At 46.0% G+C, this 13,151-nt stretch overlaps 1 protein-coding gene across 2 annotated transcripts in view; it reads right to left on the reverse strand.

Moving 5' to 3' along the window:
* Nucleotides 1–13,151, reverse strand: part of LOC125021414 (Down syndrome cell adhesion molecule-like protein 1 homolog) — a 46,552-nt gene that overhangs the window by 7,097 nt on the left and 26,304 nt on the right. The window contains exons 4-22 of one of the 2 annotated variants that reach the window (XM_047607478.1): nucleotides 12,972–13,118; nucleotides 12,619–12,897; nucleotides 11,206–11,481; nucleotides 10,746–11,042; nucleotides 9,930–10,202; nucleotides 8,872–9,156; nucleotides 8,598–8,717; nucleotides 8,318–8,494; nucleotides 7,591–7,790; nucleotides 7,148–7,244; nucleotides 6,926–7,054; nucleotides 6,669–6,836; nucleotides 6,495–6,565; nucleotides 6,117–6,357; nucleotides 4,974–5,159; nucleotides 4,422–4,577; nucleotides 2,589–2,728; nucleotides 754–907; nucleotides 76–193 (exon numbers count right to left, since the gene is read on the reverse strand). In XM_047607478.1, coding sequence (XP_047463434.1) covers nucleotides 76–193; nucleotides 754–907; nucleotides 2,589–2,728; nucleotides 4,422–4,577; nucleotides 4,974–5,159; nucleotides 6,117–6,357; nucleotides 6,495–6,565; nucleotides 6,669–6,836; nucleotides 6,926–7,054; nucleotides 7,148–7,244; nucleotides 7,591–7,790; nucleotides 8,318–8,494; nucleotides 8,598–8,717; nucleotides 8,872–9,156; nucleotides 9,930–10,202; nucleotides 10,746–11,042; nucleotides 11,206–11,481; nucleotides 12,619–12,897; nucleotides 12,972–13,118 — 3,514 coding nt within the window. The remainder of the gene's footprint in view (nucleotides 1–75; nucleotides 194–753; nucleotides 908–2,588; nucleotides 2,729–4,421; nucleotides 4,578–4,973; nucleotides 5,160–6,116; nucleotides 6,358–6,494; nucleotides 6,566–6,668; nucleotides 6,837–6,925; nucleotides 7,055–7,147; nucleotides 7,245–7,590; nucleotides 7,791–8,317; nucleotides 8,495–8,597; nucleotides 8,718–8,871; nucleotides 9,157–9,929; nucleotides 10,203–10,745; nucleotides 11,043–11,205; nucleotides 11,482–12,618; nucleotides 12,898–12,971; nucleotides 13,119–13,151) is intronic. The other variant, XM_047607477.1, reaches the window with a different exon arrangement.

Genomic DNA, 13,151 nt, shown 5'->3' on the forward strand with positions numbered 1-13,151 from the left:
TATTTATAAAGCAGCAGCATCTACATGTGTGACTCATGATTTATGACTTATAAATGGTATATAATGAGCTCCAACCTGTCTTTGGTCCATTTAATCGTGGGGGCGGGCTCTCCCACTGAGCTGCAGGGCAGACGGACTTCCTTCATCCACGGCGTGGTCACTGTGCCGCCAAAGGACAGGATCTTCGCTGGGACTGCAAACAAAGACACACACAAGAACATGACTCCATTAAGTCTTTGACACACACTGTGATCTTATACTCAAATGATACCAAATGTGGCAAGATTGCCTTTCTTGAGGTTTAAGCTGTCTGTCTGCTGAATAAGTGCCTAAGTTTGTTTGATGGGACAGGCCTTCTCTTGCTCTTGAAGAAATAAAAAGCTGAAGGGTTTAGTATCGCCCCTCCTCAAGCCTCTTAGTTTCAGTCTATCTTTTCTCCATAGATCCTCCCCTCTATTGATTCTCGCATGCTACCCCACTCCCCAAGGGTCATTTTACTAGATAGGCCCTGTTCATCACCACATAATTAACAACAGCGTTTCTTGCAACATAGCCACTACTCAATCAATACCACGGCTGTCAATCAATATCAGAGAGCGGAAACAGAGAGCGAGGGAGAGAGTGATGAAAGTGATCTGTGGAAGGGAGATCACGCTGCCGGTTCAGAGCCATCTTTTGAGCGCTCTGCCTCATAACCTTTGCACAAATCTCTTTACCCTTCTCCTCCACTACAGGCTTGCCTGGAGGACCCACCTTTCCCAGCAGGCTCCACTGTGACCTTTGAGCTGATGTTGCCTCGGCCAGCGGTTGTCACGGCTGCCGCCCAGATGTGGTATTGTTTACCACGGGTGAGGTGCGTGATACGGTAGAAGAGCATCTCTGGGTTGGCCTCATACTCGCTGGGTGCCTGGAACAGAGGGCACGCAATGTCATAATTCGGAAACTCTAAAAAAAATACGGATGACATGACAGGCTTGGTGTTGGCTCGTGGCCTAAAAATACTATCAGACTAAAGAAATGGATCACATTTTTGCCCACTTATTAGAACTCAAATGTGTATTGAGATAAAACCCTGCTGTGGCTAAATGCAGTGCAATCTCAATCTATCCATCTATATCTATCTATCTATCTTCTTGAAAGAGCTTTCATAGTGCCTGAAGCAGGCAAAACCACAAGTTACAGTAATAATATATTATTAACACAGAAATTATTTTATTATTATTATTATTATGATTTGAAGGACAAATAAAATGCATTGGATTACACAGTACTAAATAATGACTGTATTTAACATTTTGAAGATCGAAATGAATTAAAAAAAAATATATGGATAAAAGAAAATCATATTTTAAAAGTGATTTTTCACAAGACAGAATAAATTTGACATGTTATTTTAGGCCTTAGTGCTGGACTAAATGATTTTTCGTTTTTTCTCCAAACAGATCTTTGAGAATTAACGCATGCACCTGCAGGCGTACGGAGACACGCATGCCAGTGCGCGCACAAAAACACAGTTGTCTCTCAAGATGATCCCCCGTTCTATCTCTTTAATCTGTTCATCTCTCAGTGTTCATCTTCAGTTGCTTCCATTTGCTTTTCCAGCTTTTCCCTCGTTTCCCTCTATCCCTCTCTGTCTAGCTTAGCGAAGAGGAGAGGAAAGGATGGAGGGACAGAGGGGAGGTGGAGAAGGGAGGATGTGTTTGAGTAAGTGTGTGTGTGTGTGTGTGTGTGTGTGTGTGTGTGTGTGTGTGTGTGTGAAGGGGGTTCAAACATTCCTCCAGCATCGTGGTGGTGTTGTGGTGATCCAGGGAGTGATACAGGGAGATAATGAAAAGACGGACAAAAGCACTCTCATCTTGATGTGACTGATACCCTCCCCTGCTCCTCCCTACTACTGTCTGTCTCCCAACCCCCCACCCCCACCCCCCCCTCGCCCGTCATCCTTCCCCGTCATCCCTCTCTTTTTCTCTCATTTCCCCTCGGTCTCTCCCTACCTCTAATGGTGTGTCTCTTTTTCTCTCTCAACCTCCTTTCCCCCTCCCTTCCTCCCTCCTGCCTCCCTGCTCGTGCTCATTTACATGGCACTCATGCACGGAGAGGGAGGAGTATTTGTGAATAATAAGAAAGTGAGATTCTAGCCTGATATCAGACTTCACCGTGTGCTGGTGTTTGCGTGCACATGATCTAACCACAATTGAAATGCCGCACGTACGTGTATAAATAGAAAACGTTGAAATGTGATGTCTCTGTGTGTATGTGTGTGTGTGTGTGTGTGTTTTTCTGATGCGGCAGTGTGCATGTGTGAGCTGGTTCTCTGCCTCATTTGCATATCTACGTCTCATCACGTTGCCAAGACAACCTCATCTGTTCATCTGGGAGGGCAGGAAATAAAGCGATGGTGCAAACACGGTGAAAGAGAGACATGCGCAAAGACACACACACACACACACACACACACACACACACATATTTATATGTGCAACTAATGATGCTGGTTACAAATGAATTATTTCTACTGGTAGATTTTTATCACCTCAAACATTTCTTACCCGCCCCATGTGAGTCACACCCAGAGCAGAGAGACTTACTGGCTGTCCAGATCCTGGACTGGAGCAGTAGATGGTGTACTTGCGGATAACACCATTAGGTTTGAGAGGAGGTAACCAGGACACGACCACACTGTTTGGAGAGGAGGGAACTGCCTTGATGCCAGCTGGTGGACCAGGAACTGCAAAAAAACAAACACAAAAAACACCCCATCAGCACGGAAGGAATGCTTATATGTGTGCGCGCATCTGTGTGTGTTTTTGTGTCTGCGCAGGCACACGCTGGGTGTTGAATGCTTATTAAAGTGAGCTGGCTTGTTTGCAGATTGGTAGTCTTATCCCGTGCTAAGCCGCTCTGGGAGGACTTGGAAGAACTCCCTTTGGTGTGGACGGCTGTGACATATGTTCATTCAGACACTGGTCAGCAGTTCTGACTCTGTGACACCCAGCGTTCTCTTAACTCTCAAACCCACCAACAGATTAGACATTAGTGTCTGATCCTCTGCTAGCCACTTCAGTTTGACAATAGACACCACCTAATACTCTGATTACAAGATGACGGTACAAGAAGGATTTAAAAAACAAAAAAAGATGCCCACTTAACAAAAACACATCAGGACATTGGATAGTGTGAAAGGAGAACATTAGGGGTTTAGTCACGTGGGTCCTACAGTACAGGGTTCACACTATCAAGCCCATTCAACCCCATCCATAAATATAACTTGGGCCTGACAGTGGGCCTCATCTGGGGGCTATAGAAAAAGTCAGTGTAAACCCTAGTCCTCTAAATCTATCCCCCAGTTCTTTCTTTTTCTTCATTAGGAGGCCCCTTAGTCAACCGATCTATACCCTCAGACTGCTTCCTTTTACACACGATAACCCAATGAATCCACAAAACCTCAGAAAGGGTGGCTGTAGCAAGAGAGGCTTTAAAAGAGGAGGCGGGGATGAAAGAATGGTGAGAGTCGTAGGTGCAGTTCCTTTGAGAGCAATGATGCCAGTGTTGGCAGTGGGGAGGAGCAGAAGAGGCAGTCATCATTATCATAACTGGACCTCCATGTCAAAGTAGGAGTGGCAATGAATGTGTGCGTGTGTGTGGGGAGGGGGGAGTCCCATCTGGTGCCCAATATCTGCCCAGGTCTCCAGACACACAAACAGATAGATAGTCTGCTGCACAGCCAGAATGACCCAAGTGATGACGGGGAAAAGAGCCACAATGGTCCTGAGGTAACAGCTCCATCTTGATAAATTCATTATGCAGTGCTGCGCCAATCAGGGGAGGAGATGTCACAGGAAAACGCTTTCACAATCACGCTGATTCAAACCTAGGCATTTACCTTAAACTGGTTTTTAAAAAGAATTACTTTTTAGTTTATTATTTTTTCTTATTTGTTGTGAGCCAAGAATAAACCGTGTGATCTCTTTCCATCTTCAACCCTCAGGCCCCTCCTGCTCCTCCTCCTCTATAAAGAGACATGGATCTAGCTGTAATCCCGCCTCCAATGGTGTAAGCACAAAATTAATTCTCTCTAATCCAAGAGAAGTTAATCCCTATGCCTATGGCAAGAGTGGAGCGGGTGCAGGCCCAGGCCGATGGCTGACTCCTGGATGCTATATGCTCAGAGAGCACCCCTCCTCCTCCTCCTCACCTAGCATGCCCTGCCAGCCCTCCCTCCCAGCCCAGAGCCTTGGGCCTAAAGCCTCTTAATTCTCATTAGCGCTGCTAATGGAGCTTCCATGAATAAATGTGCTTTTGTCATGAATTTGAGATACAACCCTGCATCCTGTTTTATCCACTTCCCTCCCATTTCTCTCACCCTTTACCCATACACCACATGCACATATAAACAAATGAATTAGAAATTGTGTACTCACGATCCTCTCGGGTTTGGATGTACAGGACATTGCTGCGGACCCCATCTCCAGCTTGTGTGTAGGCGAGCACCTGAACACTGTAGTTGGTGAATTTCTCAAGCCCTCGCAACTCCACCTGTTCACGTGTGGTGGTGATATTCTGCATTTCACCCCATTCTGAGGCAGAACAGGAGAGGAGAGCGTGTTTTAGATGCTACCGATGGTTATCTGGACAGGCAACACAGACCAACTCTGTCTCCTACAAAATATATTTACATGCAACTAAATAATTTTGCTCAGTGCATTCGGCAAGGACTATGATAATTGCTCAGATCACAGAGTATTTGACATAATAATAATCTGACCATCAGCACTGATGGTCACAAAAATCTCAGCCTGTCACTAAGCCACTAGGACAAACACGGACACATTCAAAGATACACAGGAACAGGAAGTGCTTTATGAGAAAGGTGTGGACACACATTAACACGTTCTGACTCACGGCACTGACAGCGAGGTAAGTGAGTGGGAGGGTGGGTTGGTGAATTTTAGAATGAGATAGGTGATAATTACTCTGCATTGGCCACTGGGCCTGGCCCCCACAGCACCCACCTCCGTCAGGGAAGAGGGACCAAAACACAACCCGGTAGCCTTTCAGCACACCGTGCAGCGTTAGCCGTGGAGGCTCTGCCCATGTGATTACCGCCTCGTCCGATGTCACGGAGATCGCCCTCACGTTCTGCGGAGGCTCGCTGGGCACTGGAGAAGACACAATGTAAGTATTAGCACTGCGTACTTGAAATATGTGAGCACTGGAGCAGTTCCTCTAGTTTTTACTGGTCTAAAAACCCTGCTGTTGCTAAGAAGATTTGACCTATCTAGCATAGCAACTGAAGCACTGATAATTAATGATAACTCAAAACCACAAACCACGGGAAACCTCTGCTGAAATAAATCAGTCAAATAAGCTCAAATTAGCTCTAAATAGCTCCTTGTTCGCTCCTGGCTTTTAGAGAGGAGAAGTAGTGGGGGGTTGATGGAGGGGAGGAAGAGCACTGATACAGGAACATGAATAGTAAAGCAGCTACACCTAAGGGGTTAAAATGCAGATGAGGAGGCTGGAGTGAGCTGAGCTGTGGAGGAAGAAAATGTTCATCTTTAAGCTAACTGCATTTGTAGGGGCAGCTTCAGAATACCTGCTCGGGCAATTACCACCCCTCTAGGTGTCTATCATTGCTTTCCACTAAGACCGGAAGGGTTCATAAATTTCTAAGAAATAAAAACATATATAATAGGCAAAAGAGTCATAAGAAGGATGAGGAGGGAACCAATGGGAGGAAGAGGAAGACAAAAAAAGGAGGTAGAGTGGGCAGACATTTAGAGAGTAATAGGGTTCCTTGTTCATCTCCCGCTCTCCACCAGCCTAATGAGGGTGCTAATTAAAGTAGAAAGAATAATGGGGGATGTGCTGCAAATTCATTTCTACCATTTTGTTTGAGCATGTGTCTCTACATGTATGCGTGTATTCATTTATGTGCTATCACGTGTGTATCGCTGTATTTGACTATATTGCTTGACAAATCAAAAAGGTATATACTGCAGGGATCTTTTTATTTCTTAAAACTGCCATCCCACACTCCCACTTCCCACACTATCTCCCACACAATCAAGCAGTCTGCTCTCCCTTTTCTTCATCTTGTCGTCTACTTCTCCTACCGTCTTCTAGCGTGGTAGCGTTGATCTCAGTACTGGATGGTCCCGTCCCTGCCCTGTTGAAGGCTTGGACCACTACCCCGTACTGGGCGAACTTCTTTAGGTTGTCCAAAGTGTACACTTCACTGTCCCCCGTGGCCTTCATCTCCACTATGCTGTACTGGCCGTTGCTACCTGGACCGTTCTCCCTGTAACCGATCTGATAGCCTCGGATCACCCCGTTCTGCAGCTCCTTTTTCGGAGCCTGAAAGTTTTGGAGAAAAAAGATTTATTTTGGAGTTTGATAACAATATTAATGCATATTTTTTAGTGATTGACGCTAACCCTAACCCCAAAATAGTTCAATGAGGGAAGCAATAAATGTAAAGTCATTGATTTTACCCTCCATGTAACACGTATGCTCTGGGATGTCATTGGCTGAAGGACTACATCCATTGGTGGCCCATCAGGTGCTGTCAATGTCAAAAGTTATTTTTAACATTCCATGGAGAGAAAAAAGAAAGACAGACAGAAAAGAAGAAAATATGACATTTGGAGAAAAAAAAGTTCACTCACGGGCTTCTTCAGTGCTGATTGTTAGCTCTTTGCTGGGAAGGCTGCGGCCAATCTTATTGTACGAGTACATGCGAATGCTGTAAACACAGGCCGGGTGCAGCTCTACAATGTTTGCCTGATTGTTGGTTGGTGAGATGTTCCTCGTTGTGTACATGTGATCCCAGGAGTCTATCAAACACAGACAGATTTTTGACACAAATTCAAAAACATGAATTTGACATGAAGGCTCAGGCTTAGGCTTTCTTTTGGATACCTACCTGACTTGTTCTTGTATTCAATGTCATAGCTGGTGATGATGCTGTTGCCATCAAACCTTTGAATCCAGCGCAGGTTCATACTCCTGTCCTTCACCTCCCTCACTTCCAACTCAGGGGGATCTGGTGGTTCTGTGTGGGAGATCATCACCATCGTCAGCATCACCACCGCCACCCCCAGGAAATTTAAAGAAGGTTGTGAGACAGCATGTTGTGTAGAAATACCTTGCACAGTGAGTTGGATGAGCCCTCGACCCTCTCCATAGGAGTTGATGGCGTGACAGGAGAAGAAGACAGAGTCTCCTCGCTCAGCTGGGTTTAGCTGTGAGCATCAACACAAACACGAAAAGTTGTAAAGTGACGAAAAATACAAAAAACAGGCCACAGCTGTTATAACAGCCTTTCCTGGAAGAATACATCAGATTAAGGTTTTAGAAATGCGAAAACATTTTTAACACAATAAATCACTTTTAAAATAATTTCCATGATGAGGATAATAGAACTTGGTAAACACAGCTCAGTGCAAAACTGGAAAATGGGAGAAACTTTTAACCTTTCTCTCCAAACACAAGAGCCAATGAACTAATCACATCTTAACACACAACGAAATATTTCTCACACTTTGGTTTAGGATTAGGATTGTGGTGGATGGATATTTTGTATCTGACCTTTAGGGTGGAGATGACTTCATCACCCTTCTTGTTGATGGTGATTGAGTACCGGGGGTTTCTCTCTGCGTCGATGACTGTGTCTCCTCTCTCCCAGCGGATAATAATGGGTTGCTCGCCCCGTGCAGTGCAATTCAGCTCCTTGGTCTGGCCCTTCCTCGCCATGGTGGTGTTGGGGTGGCTGGTGATCATGGCAGGAACTGAGCAGAATCACAGACACGCGTAAGTGTGACTAATAGTTTTATATGCAATAATGAGATGAGGGAATGGGGATGTGGGACAGAAAACTGAGGATATATTACAGATGTATAGACATCTCTATTTCTCCCCTTCATTCTCCATTTTCATTTCACGCTTCAAGCCCCACTGGCCCTCTTACATCACCTCCCCCTGTCTGCCTCTTCTTTTCTTTTTCTCATTCCTCTGCTTTTCTTTTTCCTCAGTGCCTTAGACATAGATTATTGATTGAAGGGGTTCCTGTGGTTTTGTTTTCATCACTAATTCATCAGCCCTTTTCCCCACCAAACATTTGGGAGCACACAGACCGACAGCCAGAACTCATCAATCGATAGAGGATGTGCAGGACGCAGACAAGGTTTGTTCAGTACAGGCCACACTTGCCTGGGGCAAAAGTGCATCTTATAAGGCCTGATTCCTGTCCAAAAAGCTGAGACTTATTATGCAAGGAAGTAGGTTTGTGCCAAAGAAAAAACTGATTGACACTTACTCTTGACAGTAAGGATCATGCTTTTACTGATGTCTGAGCCCACTCCGTTAGAGGCCTGACAGAGGTAGTAGCCCCGGTCGTCCTCAAGAACATGTCGAATGAGCAGAGAGCCATTTGACATGATCTGGATGCGGCCAGTTAGTGGGACAGGATGGTACTGCTGAGGGTTCCCAACACCTGCAGGACACAACACGGAGCAAATGCATGTCACTGTCTTCATTTGTCCTCTTCGCGTGATGTTTTTCCCTACGATGTTGTAAAGATGATGTGCTGATTTTACCTTTGGCATGCTTCCACATGACTTTGGGGGGTGGGTAACCCTCCACGGAGCAGTTGAGGACTCCAGCTTTTCCATAGATACAATCCTGGTTGTTTGGCTGCACCACAAAACGTGGCGGAACTAAGGGAAAGAAAGAAACGAAACAAAGTTTTACAACACTTTCCCAAAATAACCATGCGATTTTAAGCATGTTTTGCACAGTAGCTATCACATTTCAGCGGGACTAGTTCATCATCATTATACCTCCTCTCAGACGGCTTGCTCAATCACTCACCAGTAACAATCAGCTGTCTTTCCCAGCTGACAGTGGCAGCAGCATTGCTGGCAATGCAGGTGTAGTTTCCATTGTGCTTCAGTGTCACCTTGGAGATTTGCAGGGAACTCATGAACTCTTTGGTCTCTATTGCGACGCCAGAGGCGGAGCCTGGCACGATGAGCTGGCCGTCTTTGTGCCAGGTGATGCGTATGGGCATGTCCCCAGATGACACCACACAGGCGATGTACATGAGCTTCCCCACTGAGGTAGAGGGGATATCGAAGGGCTGGATGAGCGGTGGCACTGGGGGTAAGAAGAACAGTGCAGAGAATTAGTGGAATAAAGGCAGCAATGGATGTTTAAGAGTGGCAATGTGGCCATCTGGAGCAATGCTATGAGAGAGAGAAGGTCATTGGCCAGCGGGCCCCTCTTCGCCAGCCCCCCTTCTGCCCCCATCTCCTGCAGCCCATAATAGCTGCTCTGGTTAGAGTCCAATTGGCAGGGGGAAGTCATTCCGTTGCCATAGTAATGGAGGTTGAGGTGGGGGTACTACAGCTGAGACATCTGGGGGATTTAATCTAGGCTTCATTATTATTCATCTAATTAAATCAGAGACACACTCACACACAGGCACATGCACACACCCTTAAACACCTCTGCAGCTGCCCTGCTACCATCGCTACCCCTCTCACAGACTAAACAAAAAACAGACATGAATCTATCCCCAAACAACGCACATCTATGTCTAAAAGCATCTCTATAAGGTTGCACTTGACACTTTTGCGCACTGATGTCTCCAATTGCACACTAAGTACTGTGGTATCACAAAAATCCTGGTTATTTTACCAACATGACTTGTCTGAAAGGAACCAATGTTGGTGATAAAATGTGAATACTGTAAGTTATCATAACTAATCTGTAATAAGAACTCCAGTTACCTTTTTGCTTATTTTTGTGACCCCATATTTACAACTGTCAAGTATCATTTTTGGCTATGAAGAAAGGAAGAATGCTTTACAAAGTTGTTTTGGGAAAATAGGACTAAGCTACAGCGCAAGCTATCTCTTCATGCTTACCTTTGACAGTAACATGGACGGTCTGGTTGATTGACACCTGGGGCTGGATCAAAACACTACACAAGTAGGTTCCCTCGTCCGCGCCCTTCTGCACGTCCGTAAGCCTCAGGGTGCCGTTCTCGAACACCACTTGACGGTGATTATCAGGCAGCTGCATGCCATCCTTCAGCCACTTGATGGAGTAGTACGGGTACCCAATCACACGGCACGTTATGTAGGTGTTCCTGCCCGCCACTGCTGTGATGTCTCGCATGGGTCTAATTCGAGGTGGACCTGGAGACACAGGGAAGAGAGGGAGGGGATGGAGGGAGGAGACAGAGGGAGACACAGAGGTCGGAGAAAGGCGCAGATGAGGAGGGAGGTGGAGGAGGTCATGGCAGAGTAAGGGGGCAGCCACGGGGACGGGGAAGTGAAGAGATAAAGGTTGAAGGGATAGAGTGATTGGGGCAAGTTGACAGGTGGAGAGGGAGGTTAGTTATGCCCCCTTTACTAAAATCTGAGTGAGGAGATATGTTGATTTTAGCCTAATCAGAATTTACCTGTATCTAAAGGAGTATGTCTATTGTTCTTGATAGATAGATAGATAGATAGATAGATAGATAGATAGATAGATAGATAGATAGATAGATAGATAGATAGATAGATAGATAGATAGATAGATAGATAGATAGATAGATAGATAGATAGATAGATAGATAGATAGACAGGTGAAAGGAACTATGTGAAATGCAAAGTGATTTCTGTCTCTCACTAGTCCCTGCATGTTTGTATAGAGTCAGGTGTAGAGTGCATTTATATTGAAAAGCAGACAGGCACCTCTTACGTTTATGCGCGCTTGGTACTCGGCGCTACCGGCCGAGTTGCGTGCGACGCAACGATACACTCCTCCATCTCGAATGAGCGGGCTGCTGACGTTGACGTGTGACACGGTCAGGCCGTCCGACAGGGTGTACTGGCTGGTCTTGTAGGTGGAGTCTCTCACGACGGGCTCATCGTCCAGTGTCCAGGTGATGGAGGGGGGAGGGGCTCCCTTGGCGCCGCACATGAGGGAAAAAGGCTCTCCGGGATTCACCACCCGCTCGCTGAAGGAAGACTCAATACGAGGAGTACCATCTGAGACGAGACGGAGAAGGAAAGAGGAAGACAGAGGGCATAAAATGTGAGCAGTTCGTACTGAAAATAAAACAGCGTGGATTTATGTGTGTATTTGTATCTGTGGCGAATAAATATTCACACACCCACTTTCGCTTTAAAGATTTTTATCATCTCCACATACCCTCTAGCAGAATAATGGAAAAGTCCTGAGCAGTGTGGCCCTTTCGGGAAGCAAAGCACTGGTAGGCCCCCGAGTGGAACTTCTGCGCTGCAGTGATCTGCAGGGTGTCGTTGTGTTGTCCCTGGATGGAGATATGCTGGTCGGGGACGATTGGTTCCGTGTTCCTGTACCAGGTGATGGTGTATTCTGGAGAGCCCTCCACAGTGCAAGTGAAGAACAGTGTGCTGCTGATGCCCGTTTTCAGATTTTTAGGAGACAAGGTGACTCGTAGTGGATCTGAGAAAAGGATGTACGAGGTCAGAAAGCTTGCAAAAACTGCCAAGTCTACACTTTGCTTTATACATCTTAAATGTTTTTCTGTAAAGAAATGGGATTCTGTTTATCAAAAAATATTGTTTTATTACTTAAGTTATTTAGTAATTTGTTATTTTGGTTACTATAAAAAGCTTGATTGTAAATTGTAAATACAATCTGAAATTAATCGAATTGAACTTCCTTTATTAAGATGTTATTCTTAGCTTCTGATGTAGAAAACGTGAATGGCTTATCTACTAACAAAATTCAATGTTTAGTCATGTATAGTCAAGTGACCTAAGCATTTCTAAAATCCTTAAACTGGATGTTAGACACATGATAGTAATGCATACAGTAGGCGTTTACACTCGCACAGACAGGGAGAAAAAGTGCAAGTGCAATCAGCAGCAGTGACTCAATCAGTTCGACGGACTCATTAAAAAAGCAGCTGGAGATATCTCTTCACATCTCTGTCCACTTACACAAAGTGTATCTGTGTGTGAGAGTGTGTGTGTGCAAATGTCAGTGAGCAATAAGGCAGCTGGTGGTGTATGCTGGGGGGCATCGTTGTGCCTCCCAACCCCCCCTCACCCTGTCAGAGTCACAGAGTGTGCTGCCATGATGTGCCCACTGGCAAAGCCTACCGTCTCTCTATTCTCTCCCTCTGTCTCGCCTCTCTCCCTTTGTTTCCTTGTATAGTTTGCACAATGTACATTTATCTCTGCCTCTCTTGTTATCTTGTTATTACATTGTAGATAATGTCATTCCAGTACTGTCTGGATGCCTGATCGCCCCTCACATGACCCCCTCGTCTTTATCTCCGTCTTCCTCAGCCTCCTTCGCTCTGATAGTGAATGGTGCTGGCAGTCGTGTTATGGAATCAGCCTCAGCGGATTACTGCCCTGTCTCTCTTTTTGAGTCCTGATCTGATGAGGCATCATACAGCTCACACATGTTTGTTACAGTCACACTCGAGGTGCAGCTTACATGTGCGCCTCAAACCAAAAAGGACGGAGTTCACAAATGTGTCTGTGTGCCAGGCCCATTCACCGAAAAGACAGCGTGGAAGTCTGTCAGGTTGTTGTGAGCGTGTGAGCGTGTCGTCGTGCACACACACACCTATAACGTGAAGCTGTCCAGACACCTCCTTAGAGCCAAAGCTGTTGGTGACCTCGCACGCATAGCTGCCACTGTCTTCTTGCCTCAGGTCACTGATGGTCAGCCCTGTCAAGCGCCGTGTCCAGCGGGCATCTGAGGGCAGCGAGCGACCATCTTTGAGCCAGCGAACGGTGGGGCTGGGGTAACCTCCCGCGATGCAGGGGAGCTCGATACTTTGGCCTGCGTACACCTCCCCTGCTTGAAAACTGTCCAGGATGGTGGGTGAAGATTCATTGGGGTCTGGGGGGCAGAGGTTTGGTTACATTTTTCGTCGGGGCAAAGAGAAATATAAATGGCAACGCCAAGCTGCTCACCCATCACAGAGAGCCTGGCTCCATTGCTTTGCCGCGTTTCTCCACTGTACTTATGCTTGGTGATGCAGCGGTATGTGGAGAGGGCATCCTCCTTCTGAACATCAGAGATGTAAAGAGCCCCGAAGGAGGTCAGTGAGAACCTGTTACCTGGTGAAGACACGTTCAACAAATATTACATTT

Source organism: Mugil cephalus, chromosome 15 (assembly GCF_022458985.1).
Source record: "Mugil cephalus isolate CIBA_MC_2020 chromosome 15, CIBA_Mcephalus_1.1, whole genome shotgun sequence".
Taxonomy (NCBI): domain Eukaryota; kingdom Metazoa; phylum Chordata; class Actinopteri; order Mugiliformes; family Mugilidae; genus Mugil; species Mugil cephalus.